The sequence below is a fragment of the Carcharodon carcharias genome, chromosome 13, assembly GCF_017639515.1.
Source record: "Carcharodon carcharias isolate sCarCar2 chromosome 13, sCarCar2.pri, whole genome shotgun sequence".
NCBI classification, from domain to species: Eukaryota; Metazoa; Chordata; class Chondrichthyes; order Lamniformes; family Lamnidae; genus Carcharodon; species Carcharodon carcharias.
In genome coordinates, this window is record NC_054479.1 from 118840992 (window position 1) to 118862738 (window position 21747).

General features: G+C 44.5%; 1 protein-coding gene across 1 annotated transcript in view; it reads left to right on the plus strand.

Annotated features, from left to right (window-relative positions):
• The window catches only part of LOC121286399 (gamma-secretase activating protein), a 130152-nt gene that overhangs the window by 103271 nt on the left and 5134 nt on the right, over positions 1-21747 (plus strand). Inside the window, exons 28-30 of the mRNA XM_041203490.1 lie at positions 9824-9885; positions 10795-10899; positions 20164-20263. Coding sequence (XP_041059424.1) covers positions 9824-9885; positions 10795-10899; positions 20164-20263 — 267 coding nt within the window. The remainder of the gene's footprint in view (positions 1-9823; positions 9886-10794; positions 10900-20163; positions 20264-21747) is intronic.

Consider the following 21747-nt stretch of genomic DNA (forward strand, 5'->3'; position numbering starts at 1 on the left):
TGTGATCAGCACCCTGCAAACCCCTTCCTGCCATCGTTCACCTCTGGTCTCGAATGGGTGTCATACCAGCAGCAGCCATTCCCGTGTGTTTTTTTTATTCATTCACAGGATGTGGGCTTCGCTGGCTGAGCCAGCATTTATTGCCCATCCTTAGTTGCCCTTGAGAAGATGGTGTTGAGCTGCCTTCTTGAACCGCTGCAGTCCATGTGGTGTAGGTACACCCACAGTGCTGTTAGGGAGGGTGTTCCAGGATTTTGACCCAGCGACAGTGAAGGAATAGCAATATATTTCCAAGTCAGGATGGTGAGTGACTTGGAGGGGAATTTAAAGTGGTGATGTTCCCATCTGCCTGCTGCCCTTGTCTTCTAGATGCTAGAGGTTGTGGGTTTGGAAGATGCTGTTGAAGGAGCCTTGGTGAATTCCTGCAGTGCATGTTATAGATGGTACACTCTGCTGCTACTGTGTGTCGGTGGTGGGGAGAGTGAACGTGGATGTGGTGCCAATCAAGCGGGTTTCGTTCTCCTGGCCGGTGTCAAGTTTCTTGAGTGTTGTGGGAGTTGCACTCATATGGCAAGTGGGGAGTATTCCATCACACTCCTGACTTGTGCCTTATAGATGGTGGATAGGCTTTGGGGAGTCAGGAGGTGAGTTACTTGCCGCAGGATTCCTAGCCTCTTCCTTGCTCTTGTAGCCACAGTATTAATATGGCTAGTTCAGTTCAGTTTTTGTGCGCTGCCGTTCATTAGAGCTGCTGCCTCTGATTGGCCAGCAGCTCTTGGCACATGGGACTTCTGCCTCGGGGTCCTTGATCATGTCAGAAGGCCTCACTGGCCTGTCAAGTGCCTGTTTGGCACATGATGTGGTGGGCCTTCCCGAAAAGAGGCAATGTGACCCCAGTTGCCTCACAAGATTTGGACCAGGGAATCTGATATAGGTGGATAGTTGGGGAATGAGTCCATGTTGGACTGAGAGAGTTCTACTTATTTGAAATGAAGCCCCTCGATTTGGTCCCCCTTACTCTGTCCAACAGGAATTGGTAGATGTGGTCTCCTACCTATGCCCTTCTCTTCCTCCTCCTCCCTCATGCTATCCATCTTCCCCTCCCCCGTCCCCAACACCTGACATGGCCTCCAGACCTGAGAAGGTAGTGGCTGGACCGTCAGAATTGCTAGGTTATGGAGGATGCAGCACTGAACAGAATTTTGGATCTGAGCAGCTGCACTGTCAACTGCTAACAAATTATACTTGAGTTATTGCAGGAACTGTTGGAAAACTGTTGGTCTGTTGGAAAGATTCAATTGAACTGATTAATTAATAGCCTTAATAGGCCTCTTAATTGTAGATGGGCCGCTGCCAACTCTCGCGTGTGCCCGTCGATCGAAATATCGACATCATTGCATGCTATTAACGCTTGCGCTGCACACCCGCACACTGAGGTGAAAATCCAGCCTAAAGACTCTGCTTCCATCGCCTTTTGAGAAAGAGAGTTCCACACACACTCAACCCCCTGAGAAAAAAAATTTCTCCTCATCTGTCTTTTATAAGCGAACCCTTATTTTGAAACAGTGACCCCTTGTTCTAGATTCACCCATAAGAGGAAACACCCTCTTCCTATCCACCCTGTCAAGACCCCTCAAGATCTTAAAGGTTTCAATTAAGTCACCTCTTACTCTTGTAAATTCCAGTGGATACAAGCCTAACCTGTCCAGCCTTTCCTCATAAGACAAATCCATCCATTCCTGATATTAGTCTAGTAAACCTTCTCTGAGCTGCCTCTAACACATTTATATCTTTCTTTAAATAAGGAGACCAGTACTGTACACAATACTCCAGATGTGGTCTCACCAATTCCCTGTACAACTGAAGCATAACCTCCCTACCTCTGTAATCAATTCCCATCACAATAAATGATATTCTATTAGCTTTCCTAATTACCTGCTGTACCTGCATACTAACCTTTTGTGATTCATGCACCAGGACACCCGGATCCCTCTGAATCTCAGAGTTCTACAATCTTTCACCATTTAGATAATAAGCTTTTTTTATTCTTCCTGCCAAAATGAACAATTTCACATTTGCCCACATGATACTCTATTTGTCAGATCTTTACCTTCTCATTTAACCTGTCCAAGTCACTTTGTAGCCTCCTTACGCCCTCTTCTCAACTTACTTTCCTACTTATCTTTGTGTCGTCTGCAAATTTAGCAACCAATCCTTCGGTCCCCTCATCCAAGTCATTTATATAAATTGTAAAAAGTTGAAGCCAAGCACTGATCCCTGTGGTGCACCACTCGTCTCATCCTGCCAACCAGAAAAAGACCCATTTATGCCAACTCTCTGCTTCCAGTTAGCTAGCCAATCGTTATCCCTGCCAATACATTACCCCCTACACCATGAGCTTTTATTTTCTGCAATAACCTTTGATGTGGCACTTTATCAAATGCTTCCTGGAAATCTAAGTACAGCATGTCTACTGGTTTCCCTTTATCCACAGCACATGTGACTCCTTCATCGAACTCCAATTAATTGGTTAAATATGATTTCCCTTTTACAAAACCATGTTGACTCTGCTTGATTGCCTTGAATTTATCCAAGTGCCTTGCTATAATATCTTTAACAATAGCTTCTAACATTTTCCCTAAGACAGATGTTAGGCTAAGTGGCCTGTAGGTTCCTACTTTCTGTCTCCATCCCTTTTTGAACAAAGGAGTTATATTTATGTTTTCCAATCTAATGGAACCTTCACCTAATCTAGGAAATTTTGGAAAATTAAAACTAGTGCATCAACTATCTCACTAGCCACTTCTTTCATGACCTTAGGGTGAAGACCATCCGGACCCGAGGATCTGTCAGCTTGCAGCCCCAACAATTTGTTCGATATCACTTCCCTGGTGATTGTAATTTTACCTGATTTCCTCCCTCTCTTCCACTTCCTGATTTACTGCTGTTACTTGTGCCCTCTCAGTGAAGATCTAAGAAAAATACCTGTTTAATTCATACGCCATCTCCCTACTTGCCATTATCAATTCCCCAAACGCACTTTCTATAGGATCAAAGCTCCCTTTGTTTACTCTTTTCTTATTTAAATATCTATAGAAACTCTTACTATTCGTCTTTATATTACTAGCTAGCTTTCTCTTATACTCTAATTTTCCCTCCTTATCAATCTTTTTGTCATTCTTTGCTATTCTTTTATATTCTTACCAATCTTCTGACCTGCCACTGTCTTTGCATAATTATATGCTTATGCTTTTTGTTTAAGTTTGATACTGTCTTTGACTTTTTAGTTGACCATGGATGGTGGGCCCTCCCCTTGGAATTTTTCTTCTTCATCGGAATGTATATATTCCATGTATTCTGCAATATCTCTTCAAATATCTGCCATTGAACTTCTGTTGATATATTCCTTAACCTCATTTGCCAGTTCACTTTAGCTAGCTCTGCTTTCATGCCCTCATAATTACCCTTATTTAAGTTTAAAATACTAGTCTTGGACACACTCGTTCCTCCCTCAAAATGAATGTAAAATTCAATCATCATATGATCGCTGCTATCTAGGGGTGCCTTCAGTAGGAGGTTATCAATTAATCCTATCTTGTTACTCAATACCAGGTCTAGTATAACCTGCTCTCTGGTTGGCTCCAGAATGTACTGTTCTAAGAAACTACGCCAAAAACATTCAATGAGCTCCTCATCTGCGCTACGTTTGCCCATCTGATATTTCTAGTCTATATGTAGATTAAAATCCTCAATGATTATTGCTGTACCTTTCTGGCATGCTCCCATTATCTCTTCTTTTATACTCCGTCCTACTGTGTAGTTACAAATAGGGGGTCTGTACACCACTCCCAAAAGTGACTTCTTGCCTTTATCATTCCTCATCTCAACCCAAACCCTTTCTACAACCTGGTTTCCTGAACTTAGGTCATCCCACTCTTATGTGTTAATACCATTATTAATTAGCAGAGCCATGCCTCAACCTTTTCCTGACTTCCTGTCCTTTCTAAATGTCACAGTCTTCAATATTCAGGTCCCAGTCTATGTCATCTTGTAGCCATGTCTCTGTAGTGCCTATCAGATCATATTTATTTATTTCTATTTGCATCATCAGTTCATCTGTTTTGTTTCGAATGCTGTGTGCATTTAGCTACAGATCCTTTAGTTTTGTCCTTTTTATTATTTTTGTAGTGTCTAGCCTTATCTGCTGATTCACTCTTAGATTTGTACTCTCTGTCCCTTCCTGCCACAGTCTGTTTATCATTCCCCATATCAATACTTGTCTCTCTTGCCTTGTCTCTACTCATTGGTTCACCACATCTTCCCAAAGTTGATCCTTTTGCCCCACTATTCTGTTTAAAACCCTCTCTACTTCCCTAATTAGACAGCTTGTGAAGACACCAGCCCCAGCACGGTTCAGGTGTAGACCGTGCCAATGATACAGATCCTACTTTCCCTAATACAGTGCCCCACAAACCAGAATTCACTTCTCCTACACCAGTCTTTGAGCCACACCTTAATTTCTGTAATCTTATTTGTGCTATGTAATAATCCAAAAATTAGTACCTTTTGAGATTCTGCTTAATTTGGTGCATAGCTCATCATACTGACTATGCAGAGTCTCTTTCTTCATCCTGCCAATGTTGTTGGTACCTACATGGATCCTTCCCTTCCCACTGCAAGTTCCTCTCCAGCCCTGAACAGATGTCCTGAACTCTGGCACTGGGCAGGCAACAAAACTGCCTGGACTCTCGCTCTCGCTCTTTGCTGCAGAGAACAGTGTCAATCCCCCTTACTATACTGCACCCTACTACCTCTACATTACTTTGTGCTCCCCACACTTGGATGGCTTCTTGTTCCACGGTGCCATAGTCAGTTAGCACATCGACCCTGCAGCCCCCATTCTCATCCAAACAAGCTGAGAGAACCTCAGACCTGTTGGACAATTGCAGAGGCTCACACTCCTGCAATCCTGCCCTCTGGGTCTCATTACCTGCTTCACTCGCAGTCACACCCTCTTGTCCCAGACCACTGACCAAATCAGGAGACCCTATCCTAAGTGGTGTGACTGCCTCCTGGTATGAAACATCCAGGTAACTTTCCTTCTCTCTGATGTGTCACAAAGTTGCAACTCAGCCCCCCAGCTCAATGTCTCTGAGCCGAAGTTCCTCAAGCCGCAAACATTTACTGCAGACCATAAGATGTAGGGACAGAAGTAGGCCATTTGGCCCATTGAGTCTGCTCTGCCATTCAATGAGAAGGAAAGTATGATGAGAAGGAAAAGAAAGGCTTTTAGCAGGTACAAGGGGTACAAATTACTGGAGGCATTAATGGAGTACAGAAAGTGCAGTGTGGAGCTTAAGAAAGCAATTAGGAGATCAAAGAGGGGATATGAGAAAGCTCTGGCTGGTAAAAGTAGAGAGAATCCCAAGATATTCGATAAGTATATCAATAGGAAGGGGATAACCAGGGAAAGAGGACCCATTAGGGACCAAGGGGGCAATCAATGGGTGGAGCCAGAGGACATCGGTAGAGTGTTGAATGAACACTTCACATCCATCTTCACCCAAGAGAATGAGGATGAAGGTATGGAACTCAAGGAGAGAGAGACTGTGAGGTTCTGGAGCAAATTGATGTAGGGAGTGACAAGGTATTGGAGGTGTTGGCAGGCTTAAAAGTAGACAAATCTCCAGGTCTGGATGATTTGTGTCCCAGACTGCTGAGAGAGGCAAGTGAGATCACAAGGGCTCTGACCCAAATTTTTAATTCCCCTCTGGCCACGAGGGAGGTGTCAGAGGACTGGAGAACAGCTGATGTGGTTCTGCTATTTAGGAAGAGTTGTAGAGATAAGCCAGAGAACTACAGGCCAGTGAGTCTCATGTCACTGGTAGGGAAATTATTGTAGAAAGCTCTGAAGGAGAGTATGTATCTCCATTTGGAGAGGCAAGGTTTGATCAGGGATGGTCAGCATGGCTTTGTCAGCGGGAGGTCATGCCTAACAAATTTGATTGAATTTTTTGAGGAGGTGACCAGGTGTGTAGATGAGGGTAGTGTAGTTGATGTAGTTTATTTGGATTTCATCGAAGCCTTTGACAAGGTCCCACATGGGAGACTTATAAAGAAGGCAAATGCACATGGGATACATGGTAATTTGATAAGGTGGATTCAAAATTGGCTTAGTTGTAGGAGGCAGAAGGTGATGACAGAAGGCTGCTTTAGTGACTGGAAGCCAGTGTCCAGTGGCGTACAACAGGGATCTGTGCTGGGTCCCCTATTATTCGTCATTTATATAAACAAATAGGTGACTATGTGAGGGGTAGGATTAGTAAGTTTGCGGATGACACAAAGATTGGCCGAGTGGTTAACAGTGAGGTTGAGTGTCTTGGGCTACAGGAAGATATGGACGGATGGTCAAATGGGCAGATAAGTGGCAGATGGAATTTAACCTTGATAATTGTGAGGTGATACACTTTGGAAGGAGTAATTTGACAAGGAAGTATTCAATGAATGGCATGGCACTAGGAAGTTCTGAGGCACATAGGGACCTTGGCGTGTGTGTCCATAGATCCTGAAGGCGGAGGGGCATGTTGGTGGGGTGGTGAAAAAGGCATATGGGACACTTGCCTTTATCAGTAGAGGCATAGATTACAAAAGTAGGGAGGTCATGTTGGAGTTGTATAGAACCTTGGTGAGGCCATAGCTGGAATACTGTGTGCAGTTCTGGTCACCACATTATAGGAAGGATGTGATTGCACTGGAAGGGGTGCAGAGGAGATTCACCAGGATGTTGCCTGGGATGAAACATTTAAGTTAAGAAGAGAGGTTTGATAGACTTGGGTTGTTTTCGTTGGAACAGAGAAGACTGAGGGGCGACCTGATCGAGGTGTACAAGATTATGAGGGGCATGGACAGGATGGATAGGGAGCAGCTGTTCCCTTTAGTTGAAGGGTCAGTCACAAGGGGACACAAGTTCATTGTGAGGGGCAGCAGGTTTGGGGGGGACATGAGGAAAAACATTTTTACCCAGAGGGTGGTGACGGTCTGGAATGCATTGCCTGGGAGGGTGGTGGAGGCGGGTTGCCTCACACCCTTTAAAAAGTACCTGGATGAGCACTTGGCACGTCATAACATTCAAGGCTATGTGCCAAGTGCTGGTAAATGGGATTAGGTAGATAGGTCAGGTATTTCTCATGTGTTGGTGCAGACTCGATGGGTCAAAGGGCCTCTTCTGCACTGTGTGATTCTGTGATTCAATGAGATCATGGCTGATCTGATAATCCTCAACTCCATTTTCCTGCTTTTTCCCTATAACCCTTGATTCCCTTACTGATTAGAAATCTGTCTATTTCAGCCTTGAATATACTTAACGACCCAGCCTCTACAGCCCTCTACAGTAAAGAGTTCCAGATTGACTACCCCCTGAGAGAAGAATTCCTCCTCATCTCTGTTTTGAATGGGTGCCCCCTTACTCTGAGATTATGCCCTCTGGTCCTAGACTCTCCCACAAGGGGAAACAACCTCTCAGCATCTACTCTGTCAAGCCCCATTAGAATGTTATATGTTTCAATAAGGTCGCCTCTCATTCTTCTAAACTCCAACGAGTACAGGCCCAACCAACTCAACCTCTCCTCATAAGAAAAACCCCCATCCCTGGGATCAACCTAGTGAACCTTCTCTGGACTGCCTCCAATGCCAATATATCTTTCCTTAGCTAAGGGGACTAAAACTGTTCACAGTATTGTAGGTGTGGTCTAACCAGTGCCTTGTATAGTTTTAGCAAGACTTCCCAATTTTTATAGCCCATTCCCTTTGAAATAAAGGCCAACATCCCTTTTGCCTTACCTATTACCTGTTGAACTTGTATGCTAGCTTTTTGGGATTCATACACGAGGATCCCCAAATCCCTCTGTGCTGCAGCTTTCTTCAATCTTTCTCCATTTAAATAATATTCAGCTCCTCTATTCTTCCTGCCAAAGTACAAAACCTCACTCTATCCCACATTATATTCCATCTGTCGCATTTTAGTCCACTCACGTAACTTGTCTATATCCCTCTACAGACTGTTTGTGTCAGTCTCACTACTTGCCTTCCCACCTATTTTTGTGTCATCCACAAACTTGATGATAGTACATTCACTCCTCTCATCCAAGTTATTAATATATATTGTAAATAATTGTGGCCCCAGCAGTGATCCCTGTGGCACTCCACTAGTTACAGGTTGCCATCCTGAAAATGCTCCCTGTACCCCAACTTTCTCAGTCCTCTATCCATGCTAACATACTACCCCCAACACCATGGGCTCTTATCTTATTAAGTAGCTTTACTTATGATACCTTATCGAACACCTTTTGGAAATCCAAACATATTACATCTACTGGTTCCCCTTTATCTATCCTGCTTGTTACCGCCTCAAAGAATTCTGATAAATTTGTCAGGCATGTTTTCCCCTTCATAAAGCTACGCTGACTCTGCCTGATTAGATTATGTATTTCTAAATGCTCTGCTATTACATCCTTAATAATAGACTTCAACATTTTCCCATTGACAGATGTTAAGCTAACTAGCCTATAGTTATCTGTTTTTTTGTCTCCCTTCCTTTTAAATAAGGGTGCTACATTGGCAGTTTTCCAATCCTCTGGGACTTTTCCAGAATCTAAGGACTCTTAGAAGATTACTACCAGTGCATTCACTACCTCTGCAGCTATTTCCTTTAATATCCTGGGATGTAACCCATCAGGTCCAGGTGACTTATCGGCCTTTAGTCCCATTAGTTTCCCTAGCACTTTTTCAGACGTGTTGGCCCTGGATCACATTGTTATCCAGGAGCTTCCACATGCTGCAGCCGTGACACATCACCTGCCATTCTTAATGTGTTTTAACAAATTATTTAATTACATTAATCACTTATTTATGTTGCTTTCTTTTATATTTTATTAACTTTACCTCCAAATTGTATACTATTTTGAACCTTATGGGAACCCGTTGCAAGCTGGGAGCAACTATGGACCGCTTGCTACCAGGACTGTAATTTTGGGGGGAGTGTGATGTTTGATAAATATAAAAGGGGAACCCTCTGCAGTTTAAAGTATAAGTTGCCTAAAAAAAAGAAAATCATGTTTAGTCAATAGCGCTTTTAGTCATTTGTTAACAGTAAAAGTTATAAAATGTTAAGTTTTGACGTGTCATTCTTTCAGCTGTTAACTGAAAGTTCAAAGTTCTCTTTGTATTGGTCTCTATGGAGATCGTAACAATTAATTTTGATTGGTCCAGCTGTGGAGTCCTGTTTATCAGACGCTCAGTACTGCTTTGTCATGAGGTGGTGTTGATTGTTTAGCTAATATTTATCAGGCAGTTTCTGTATCTTTGAAACCGAATTTGGTTGCCAGGTGTTGAATGTTATCTATCTGTCTTTTTTATTATCAGTTTTTGACTAATTGTGGAAGTTACATTTTGGTTATTCCTTTTTCCCAGTTTGGTTTCAAAACAAAATTGGTATGTGTTTTGTAATTTTTAGCATTTAAATTGCCACCTAGAATTCATATATCTGAGGTGTAACACCTCACACTTTGTTACTTCACCTGCCATTGTTCTGTTTTCTTGTGCAAATTCCTGCTTCATTGTTCACTCTATCGTGTATCAATTTTAGGACCATTAGTAATATAAGGAAGTGAATTCCTAAAGAAATACAGTTCATGATATGAGCACCTGTATTTTATTTTTGTTTTTTTCTTGGAAAATGAAAGTTGCTGCTTTTCTTAAAAAAAATGAATTGCACGTGTCATTAGCACTAGTTTTGATTGTGTACATTTTTTCCCTTACTTTCCAGAACTTGGTAATTCCGAGACAAATGAAAGTTTCAGGTTTAGCATTGTGACAAGAATTCCAGAGGTAGCTGATCAATTCACTTTCCTTTTTCTAACTTCTTTCAGTCGTCATTATTTTCATAGCAATGAAATGAAAAAAGGTTATTCAGCCAGTGAGACCCATTTCTATTACTGGCCAAATATGATCTATTCTATCATGATTCTAACCCATCTGCTCAATCTGAGGTGGCGTTCTACATAAACTCTACCTGATCTTCAATGTTAACATAACTATAAGCATCAGCTCAGATTATGTAATCATGTTCTAGCTTGGATTTTAAACGCTCAGACCTCTGACCTCGCTCAGTTGGTAGCATTCTTGTGTCTAAGTTGGTACAACTGGAGAATAAGTGCCTTATAGAATAAAAAAAAACATGCTAAGGGGCAACTTCTGTATAGTTTACTTGTTTGGTTAACATTTGAGTTAAAAGCTCAATAAAAGGGGAGGTGATAGCATTGTGGTATTGTCACTGGACTGATAATCCAGAGATCCAGGGTAATGCTCCAGGGACCCAGGTCTGAATTCCACCACAGCAGATGGTGGAATTTGAATTCAATAAAAAAATTTTGGAATTAAAAGTCTAATGATCACTATGAAAGCATTGTCAATTGTTGTAAAAACCCATTTGGTTCACTAATGTCCTTTAGGGAAGGAAATCTGCCGTCCTTACCTGGTCTGGCCTACATGTGACTCCAGACCCACAGCAGTGTGGTTGACTCTTAAATGCCCTGAACAAGGGCAATTAGGGATGGACAGTAGCCGTCAATGCCCATATTCCCATGAATGAATTTAACAAATGGATATCTGAACCAATTTTTGTAAAACTATAAGTTTATCACTTGCAAAATTTTTGTTGTAAATTTTGTTGTAAGTGAAATTTTGGAAAAGCATTGCAAAAGCTATTGGATTTTGGTGGTGTGTTCTGTATTATAGACCATTGGACAGAAGATCTGTCACCTCTGGGATCATCCAATTAGTTCATCCTGCATTGCTAGGAACTACGTGGAAACCCTCCTGAAAAACCGTTGCACTCAACAGGTGAGCAGTAAAGTTTGTTAATGCATACGTAAGAGTCTGCTGCTTGTCCTCTTGTTCAGTGTGTGATGCCTTCCCAACATGCATACACATCACCATGTTTGGACTCGATATCAAGCTATTGTGGGCAACTTTTGTTATCCAGATATGGACTATGCAAATGCACGCTACTGCACAGACATGCGCACAGGCACTTTGCGCGTGCGCACCCTTCACACATACTTCACAAACATGCACGCATGCACGCACTTTACACACGGACGCACTTTGCATACGCACTTCTCACGTACACGCACGCGCTTTTCATACAGGCACTTGCATGCACGTACTTCATATGCACGCATGCACTTCGCACGCACGCACTACACACACACACACACACACTTTGCACATGCACGCACATAGTTCACGCATACATGTGCACACACATTTCACATGCACATACATACACTTCACATGCGTACATACACACACTTCACACACACTCCGCACGCACGCGCGCGCACACATTCTTCTCTCACACATGCGGATGCGTGCACACACTCCCCACTCTCTTTCACTCACTGTTTACACACATGCACACTTTGCAGGCTTGTACATTTAGTGCACATACACACACGTACATGCACGCACACACTTCACAAACACGTGCATACACATTCTTCACATGCATATACAATTCGCATGTGCATGCACTTCACACATACACATACGCACACGTGCGCGCCCTTCACATGCGCTTGCCCTTCACACACGCGCTCGCACCCTTCACACGTGTACACGCTTACTCTTTTCTCGCGAGCGAATGCTTGCTCTTTTTTCACGCGCGCAAGCTTGCTCTTTTTTCACGTGCGCACGCTTGCTCTTTTTTCACGCGCGCACGCTTGCTCTTTTTTCACGCGCGCACGCTTGCTCTTTTTTTACGCAGGCACACTTGCTCTTTTTTCGCGTATGCACGCTTACTCCTTTCTCATGCGCGCGCGCATGCTTACTCCTTTCTCGCGCGCACGCTTACTCCTTTCTCGCGCGCGCGCTTACTCCTTTCTCGCGCGCGCGCTTACTCCTTTCTCGCGTGCGTGCGCGCTTACTCCTTTCTCGCGTGCGTGCGCGCTTACTCCTTTCTCGCGTGCGTGCGCGCTTACTCCTTTCTCGCGTGCGTGCGCGCTTACTCCTTTCTCGCGTGCGTGCGCGCTTACTCCTTTCTCGCGTGCGTGCGCGCTTACTCCTTTCTCGCGTGCGTGCGCGCTTACTCCTTTCTCGCGCGCGCTTACTCCTTTCTCGCGCGCGCTTACTCCTTTCTCGCGCGCACGCTTACTCCTTTCTCGCGCGCGCGCTTACTCCTTTCTCGCGCGCGCGCTTACTCCTTTCTCGCGTGCGTGCGCGCTTACTCCTTTCTCGCGTGCGTGCGCGCTTACTCCTTTCTCGCGTGCGTGCGCGCTTACTCCTTTCTCGCGTGCGTGCGCGCTTACTCCTTTCTCGCGTGCGTGCGCGCTTACTCCTTTCTCGCGTGCGTGCGCGCTTACTCCTTTCTCGCGCGCGCTTACTCCTTTCTCGCGCGCGCTTACTCCTTTCTCGCGCGCGCTTACTCCTTTCTCGCGCGCGCTTACTCCTTTCTCGCGCGCGCTTACTCCTTTCTCGCGCGCGCTTACTCCTTTCTCCCGCGCGCGCGCTTACTCCTTTCTCCCGCGCGCGCGCTTACTCCTTTCTCCCGCGCGCGCGCTTACTCCTTTCTCCCGCGCGCGCGCTTACTCCTTTCTCCCGCGCGCGCTTACTCCTTTCTCGCGCGCGCGCTTACTCCTTTCTCGCGCGCGCGCTTACTCCTTTCTCGCGCGCACGCACGCATACTCCTTTCTCGCGCGCGCACGCACGCATACTCCTTTCTCGCGCACGCTTACTCCTTTTTCGTGTGCGCGCATGCACACTCACCCACTCTACACACACTCAACCACTCACTCTATATACACACACACTCACCCACCCACTCTATATACACACACTCACCCACTCACTCTACACACACACTCACTCTATACACACACACACTCACCCACTCACTCTATACACACACACACTCACCCACTCACTCTATACACACACACACTCACCCACTCACTCTATACACACACACACTCACCCACTCACTCTATACACACACACACTCACCCACTCACTCTATACACACACACACTCACCCACTCACTCTATACACACACACACTCACCCACTCACTCTATACACACACACACTCACCCACTCACTCTATACACACACACACTCACCCACTCACTCTATACACACACACACTCACCCACTCACTCTATACACACACACACTCACCCACTCACTCTATACACACACACACTCACCCACTCACTCTATATATACACACACACACTCACCTACTCACTCTACACACACACTCACCCACTCACTCTATACACACACACTCACTCGCTCACTCTATACACACACACTCACTCGCTCACTCTTCTGACACACACTCCCTCTCACTCCTCACACATGCACATTCTTCACACACACGCACACTCTTATCTCGCACACACACACACTCTTATCACGCACGCGCACTCTCGCCTCGCACGCACGCGCACTCTCGCCTCGCACGCACGCGCACTCTCGCCTCGCACGCACGCGCACTCTCGCCTCGCACGCACGCGCACTCTCGCCTCGCACGCACGCGCACTCTCGCCTCGCACGCACGCGCACTCTCGCCTCGCACGCACGCGCACTCTCGCCTCGCACGCACGCGCACTCTCGCCTCGCACGCACGCGCACTCTCGCCTCGCACGCACGCGCACTCTCGCCTCGCACGCACGCGCACTCTCGCCTCGCACGCACGCGCACTCTCGCCTCGCACGCACGCGCACTCTCGCCTCGCACGCACGCGCACTCTCGCCTCGCACGCACGCGCACTCTCGCCTCGCACGCACGCGCACTCTCGCCTCGCACGCACGCGCACTCTCGCCTCGCACGCACGCGCACTCACACACTCTTATCTCGCCTCGCACGCACGCGCACTCACACACTCTTATCTCGCCTCGCACGCACGCGCACACACACACTCTTATCTCGCCTCGCACGCACGCGCACACACACACTCTTATCTCGCCTCGCACGCACGCGCACTCTCGCCTCGCACGCACGCGCACACACACACTCTTATCTCACACACGCACACACATACACACACTCTCTTCTCTTTAATTTCTCTTTAATTTTTGTAAGTTCAGTAGTCTAGTTAAAAGGTTGGTAAGGTAGCTGACTGTGTGACAATTAACTGTCAATCACCTGAAGCCTGATTAGGGCCTGAATAGGTGTTGATTACTATTTGAAGCTTAACTAGTGTGAGTCATCTCCGCTCAGCTCAGCTCTACTTAAGAAAGGGACTATTTAGAAGCACACTAGTGTGCTTGCACATGAAGAGGGGAGAGACCTCATCGTGAGTGAGACACAGCCAGAGTGAGTGTGGGTATTGGCAATTTGGTGCACAGTGGGAATTCAGTGCATAGGGGAAGAGGTGCTGTCTGCATTTTTTCTTTGCTATCCAACTTCTTAAATCTTCAGAGAGTGGTCTTGCCCTGCTGCAGCAGTCGAGGCTACAAGGGAGACAAATGACTGGTAATTAGCGGGTAATGTCGGATAAGTACTACTTATATCGCTTACAGTTTAAGGTCTTTTTGTGGTTTATAGTTTGTATATTCTGTAGTAATGAGGATCAGGAAAGAAGAGCCCTAGAGTAATTGATTTAAAGGGTTTAATTTAAAGAGCTAAGTCATGGCAGGAGAGCTCAAAGTCGTGGTGCTCTCCTTGTGCTCCGTTTGGGAAGCCAGGAACATTTTCGGTGCCCGGGACCAGCATGTGTGCAGGAAGTGTGTCCAGCTGCAGCTCCTGGAAGCTGAGGTTTCAGAGCTGGAATGGCAGCTGGGGACACTGTGGAGCATCCATGAGTCTGAGAGCACCGTGGATAGCACACGTTTAGAGAGCTGGACACACCACAGATGAAGGGACTTGAGGAAGGAAAGGAATGGGTAACCACCAGGCAGGCCGAGAGAAACAGGCAGGTAGTTCAGGAGTCCCCTGGGGTCCTGCTCGCAAATTGGTATTCCCATTTGGAGGCTGATGAGGGTGCTGGTTCCTCCAGGGAGTGCAGACAGAGCCAAGCTTCTGGCACCACAAGCAGCCTGTCTGTACAGGAGGGGAGGAAGAGCAAAAGTAATAAGGGATTCTATAGTCAGGGGAACAGATAGGCGCTACTGTGGCCATCAACGTGACTCCAGGATGGTGTGTTACCTCCCTGGTGCCAGAGTCTGGGATGTCACTGAATGACTGCAGGGCATCCTGAAGGTGGAGGGTGATAAGGCAGAGGTCATGGTACATATTGATACCAATGACATAGGTAGGAAGAAGGATGAGGTCATGCATCAAGAATTTAGGGAGTTAGACAGTAGCCTAAAAAGCAAGACCTCTCAAGTTGTAATCTCTGGATTACTCCCAGTGCCACATGTTAGCGAGCTCAGAAATAGGAGAATAGATCAGATGAATACATGGCTTAAGAGTTGGTGCAGGAGGGAGGGTTTTAGATTGCCGGATCATTGGGACCGTTTCTGGGGACCGGTACAAGCGGGACAGTGTACATCTGAACCAGAGTGGGACTAATATCCTTGCGGGCAGGTTTGCTAGTGCTGTTGGGAGGAGTTTAAACTAATTCGGCAGGGGGAGGGGACACAGAATGTTAGCAGAATAGGGACGCATCATAATACAGTAAACAATCAAGTCAGAGGGAGTACAGCTGTATTAAGTTTCAAGGGAGTAAGGCAAGGCTGGATGGCTTCTATTTAATGCCAGGAGTATTACAAGTAAAACGGATGAGTTAAGGGTGAGGATTGACACATGTAATTGTGATATAGTAGCCATCACTGAGCTGTGGCTCAACATTCCAGGATATAGAATCTTCAGGTGAGACAGGGGAGGGGGTAAAAGAGGAGGAGGCGTTGCATTATTAGTTAAGGAGTCAGTTACTGCGGTAAGGAGAGATGATATCTTGGAGGGGGCATTGAATGAAGCTTTGTGGGTAGAGTTTAGGAATAAAAAAGGGGCAGCCACATTGTTAGGTATTTATTATAGACCCCCAGATAGTCAGTGGGAAATTGAGGAGCAAATATGTGCACAATTTGCAGAGGTGTGTAAAAACAATAACAATAGGGTAATTATATTAGGTAATTTCAACATTCCCAACATTAATTGGGATAGACATGGTGTTAAGGGCTTGGTTGGAGTGGATTTCTTGAAATGTATACAGGAGAACTTTTTAGGACAATATGATGAGGGTCCAACAATGGACGATGCAGTGCTGGACCTAATCCTGGGGAATAAAGCTGGACAGGTGGCTGAGGTGGCGGTGGGGGAGCATTTTAGTGATAGCGACCACAACATGGTACAAATTAAGCTTGTTATGGACAAAGAAATATACAAGTTGCAAAAAATTGTTTTGGATTGGGGGGGAGAGTGGATTTTAGTAAAATAAGGCAGGATCTGGCCAAGGTAGACTGGGAATAGCTACTTGTGGGGAAATCTACAGAGGAGCAGTGGGGGAGGTTCAAAAAGGAAATGGGGAGGCTCAACATGTTCTCTCTAGGGTGATAGAAAGGAGTAACAAGCCCAGAGAACTATGGATGACCAGCGATATTTAGGATATGATGAGAAGGAGAAGAGAGGCTTTTAGCAGGTACAAGGGAAGCAAATCAGTGGAGGCATTAGTGGAGTTCAGAAAGTGCAGGGCAGAGCTTAAGAAAGCAATTAGGAGAGCAAAGAGGGATATGAGGAAGCTCTGGCTAGTAAAAGTAGGGAAAATCCCAAGATATTCAATAAGTATATCAATAGAAAGAGGATAACCAGGGAAAGAGTAGGGCCCATTAGGGATCAAGGGGACAATCTATGGGTGGAGCCATAGGACATTGGTAGAGTGTTGAATGAATACTTCACATCTGTCTTCACCCAAGAGAATGAGGATGAAGGTATGGACTCGGGGAGAGAGACTGTGAGGTTCTTGAGCAAATTGATATTGGGAGTGACAAGGTATTGGCAGGCTTAAAAGTAGACAAACCACCAGGTCCAGATGATTTGTGTCCCAGGCTGCTGAGGGAGGCAAAGGAGGAGGTCGCAGGGGCTCTGACCCAAATTTTTAATCCCTCTCTGCCTACGGGGGAGGTGCCAGAGGATTGGAGAACAGCTGATGTGGTTTCACTATTTAACAAGGGTTGTTGAGATAAGCCAGGGAACTACAGGCCAGTGAGTCTCACTTTAGTGGTAGGGAAACTATTGGAGAAAATTCTGAAGGAGAGAATCTACCTCCACTTGGAGAGGCAAGGTTTGATCAGAGATAGTCAGCATGGCTTTGTCAGAGGGAGGTCATGCCTAACAAATTTGATTGAATTTTTTGAGGAGGTGATCAGATGTGTAGATGAGGGTAGTGCAGTTGATGTAGCTTATATGGATTTCAGCAAAGCTTTTGACAAGGTCCTGCATGGGAGACTTATAAAAAAGGCAAATGCACAAGGGAAACAGGGTAATTTGATAAGGTGGATTCAAAATTGGTTTAGTTGTAGAAGATAGAGGGTGATGACAGAAGGATGATTTAGTGACTGGAAGACAGTGTCCAGCGGCGTATCACAGTGATCTGTGCTGGGTCCCCTATTATTCGTCATTTATATAAATGACATAGATGACTATGTGGGGGGTAGGATTAGTAAGTTTGCGGATGACACAAAGATTGGCCGGGTGGTTAATTGTGAGGTTGAGTGTCTTGGGCTACAGGAAGATACGGATGGGATGGTCAAATGGGCAGATAAGTGGCAGATGGAATTTAACCCTGAAAAGTGAGGTGATACACTTTGGAAGGAGTAACTAGACAAGGAAGTATTCAATGAATGGTATGACACTGAGAAGTTCTGAGGAACAAAGGGACCTTGGTGTATGTGTGTCCATAGTTCTCTGAAGGCGGAGTTGCATGTTAGCGGGGTGGTGAAAAAGGCATATGGGACACTTGTCTTTATCAATCAAGGCATAGATTACAAAAGTAGGGAGATCATGTTGGAGTTGTATAGAACCTTGGTGAGGCCACAGCTGAAGTAGTGTGTGCAGTTCTGGTCATCACATTATAGGAAGGATGTGATTGCTCTGGAAGGGGTGCAGAGGAGATTCACCAGGATGTTGCCTGGGATGAAACCTTTAAGTTATGAAGGGAGGTTTGATAGACTTGGATTGTTTGCATTGGAGCAGAGAAGACTGAGAGGCGACCTGATCAAGGTGTACAAGATTATGAGGGATAGGGTGGATAGGGAGCAGCTGTTCCCTTTAGTTGAAGGGTCAGTCACGAGGGGCCATAAGTTCAAGGTGAGGGGCAGAAGGTTTAGGGGGGATGTGAGGAAAAACATTTTTACCCAGAGGGTGGTGACTGTCTGGAATGCGCTGCCTGGGAGGGTGGTGGAGGCAGGTTGCCTCACACCCTTTAAAAAGTACCTGGATGAGCTTTTGGCACGTCATAACATTCAAGGCTATGGGCCAAGTGCTGGTAAATGGGATTAAGTAGGTAGGTCAGGTGATTCTCACGTGTTGTTGCAGACTTGATGGGCCGAAGGGCCTCTTCTGCACTGTGTGACTCTGTGATTCACACACATACAATCTTCACACGCACACACTCTCTCACTCACTCTCTCCACACACACACTTCAGACTCACTCTCACTCACTCACTCTTCACATGCACACTCTTCGCACGCGCGCACGTGTGCACACACACACACACAATCTTCACACACCTACCTTGTAGGGATAAAGTGCACTTATCAACATCCAGAAAGTTCAGGCATAACTTAAAAACAGGCCTGGGAATCGTCTTGAAACATTCAGGGTACTGCTGGCTGAAATAGCACAGTTAACGTGGATCACTCCCACACACTCTGCTGCTTGTCCTGCTAGGATCACCCCATTGCTTGTTGGGTTGTATGGAGTTGAGTAAGAGAAGAACCCAAACCCCCAGTGACTTCCAAATATCTCCAGGTTCCATTAATGAACCAGGCTGGCATGTCATTCAGCTGCAGCGTCCTGGAATATTGTAGTCCTCTTTGGCTCAGGATTATATTGTGAAAAATGTGAATAAGAATTGACTTGGTTCCCATCTTCTTTTGCAGTTGTTAACTTGGGACCAGAGATACTCCTTATCTGCACTAGCTCACCAAAAGAATAGTCATTAGTTAAGCATACTTACATTTTCTTGTCTTTTGTGAGAGGAGAATTTATGGATTTAAGATGAGGGTCAGGACAGCTTTTCATTCTCATCGCCCAATTGTAGCATTCCCCAGGTAAGTTAAAGTGGGATCTTCATAAGGAACAATGCTTCATTAACCTCCTGTGCGGCAACTGTTACTGAACCAGAGTGATTTTTTTTTTTCTGATTTCAATTTTAGTTGTTTTAGGCTTTTCTGAATGTGATTGCCAATTTATATAAAATTACAGTTAGTTCTGTGTTGTGGCCTAAAGTTTGCTAGTAATTGCTAAACAGTGGTTCTTGCATTGTTATTAGCACTACTTCTGATTATGCATGATGCTCTTCTGAGGTCGAGTTTGTGACTTGGGTACAATTTGGGGTAGAGTAAATGGAGTGTTCAATATGCATTTGACCGCTGACTTGGAAGTACTTGATGTTTTCATAAAGTATCTAAAGTAAAGTAATATATGTCCTGTAATCAAAGAGAATACATATTCTGCAGTGGACTATATATTATGGGTTTTGTATATGTAGATTTCATATTGTGCATTTATTTGTATGCAGACTTTTTTTTAGAATTTGCAACTAGTGCAGATTCTAAGTATTTCTTGCTTTGAAGTATTTGCTCTTTGTGCTATTTGTACTGTAGTCCAGAATGTTCAATCCTTTCCAATGAACAATTGGAATATTTAGGATCTGATTTTTGATGGCTAATTTGACTTTATGCTTATAAATTGTCGGATGAATGCATTGACAAGTTTCAGATTGCAGTGTAATCTGTACCACAATTGAGCGGATGCATGTAAGAGATGTAATTTACTTTAAATGAAAGACAGATATAATAATTCTTTTTAAGAGGTCTTGATGTAAGTAATATTTTGCAATGGCTTAATTGGAACAATCATTTTAATATTTCTATATAATTACGTTACCAAACAGCCTGGTAGAATTAACTAGTAATTTTTGTTAATTTCTTTTCAGAAATCAAAAAACTTTTCCCTAAGGGAGCAGACTCCATTTGAGTCTGAATTTTTGCCACTGACTTACCTAGCAAAATTCTTAATGGAAGTGGAAGATCAAGGCGAGTATGATTGTGTGTACAAAAGCAAAATACTGCAGATCTGTAAATTGGAAATAAAGAAAAGTGTTGGACATACTCTGCAGGTCAGGCAGCATATTCAGATTTCCAGCATTTTTAGTATTTTGCTTTTGTATGATTTACATGTCTTTGGAGTATCTTTGCCTCCTTAATCCAAAGTTGCTAAAACACTCATTTAGTGTTTTTTATGTTCACAATTTAGGTCAATTAGCGAACTTGTGTTTATTTAGAAAATAATACACTGATTTCCTGAAATCTCAATGCACTGTACTGATATTGGAGATCTGAATAAAATTATGATGATCTGTGCAATCTCTTATAATGCTAATGCAATATTTGCAGATAAGATATTTGTATTGGTGAAACAAAATGACTTCCTTGGACGACACTTATCTCATAGGTTCCCCTGATCATACCAGTCTAAAGGTTAACTGAATAAATTCGACAGTAATAGTTTACTAATTCTTGCTGACCAGGGTCACACTAATAACCACCTGGGTGCGCACAGGAGGGCTGTACCCCAAAGTGAGTTGCTGCTTTCAGGAAAAGGGAGAATGAAAAGAAAACCTCTCTTGTCCATGACCAAGAGGACAGGCAAGTGAATTACTTGTAGGCTTCTTCCTATATTGCTACCAGTTGATGTACAAGAGAATCCCAAGGGACTTGCCTAGATTCCAGAATGATCCAAATGGATTGGAAGGTAGCAAATGTAACCTCACTGTTTAAGAAAGGAGGGAGAGAGAAAATGGGGTACGAAAGCCAGGTAGCCTGGTTTCCGTTGTAAGGAAAATGCTAGAAATGTTAAGGACGTGATAACAGGACACTTGGAGAAAATCACAATATGATTAGGCAGAGACACATGATTTTATGAAAGGGAAACCATACTTGGCAAACCGATTAAAGCTTTTGTGGTTGTAACTATTAGGGTGCATGAGGGGGAACCAATGATGTAATGTATTCTAGATTTTCAGAAGGTATTCAGTGAAGTGCCACAAAAGAGACTCTTCCACGGGATTGGGAGTAATATATTGACATGGATTGAGGATTGATTAATGGACAGAAAAGAGAGAATAGAAATAAATGAATAATTTTCATGATGGCAGAGTCTCAGTGCTTGGGCCTCAGCTATTTAAAATCTGTTTCAAATTACTTAGATGAAAAGCTGAATGTAATTATTCCAGGTGTGCCAGTGGCACAAAATTGTGTGGCAAAGTAAGCTGAGGAGGAGGATGCAAAAGGATGTAGTCTTGTTAAGTGACTGGCAAGGAGGTGGTAGATGGAGTACAATATGGGAAAGTGTGAAATTATCCACTTTGATAGGAAAAATGGAAAATCAGAATTTTTTTAAAAGGTGAAAGACTAGTTAATATTGGTACTCAGAGGTGTTCGGGGGTCCTTGTACACGAATTCCAGAATGTCAATACACAGATAAAATCATAGAATGGTTACAGCACAAAAGGAGGCCA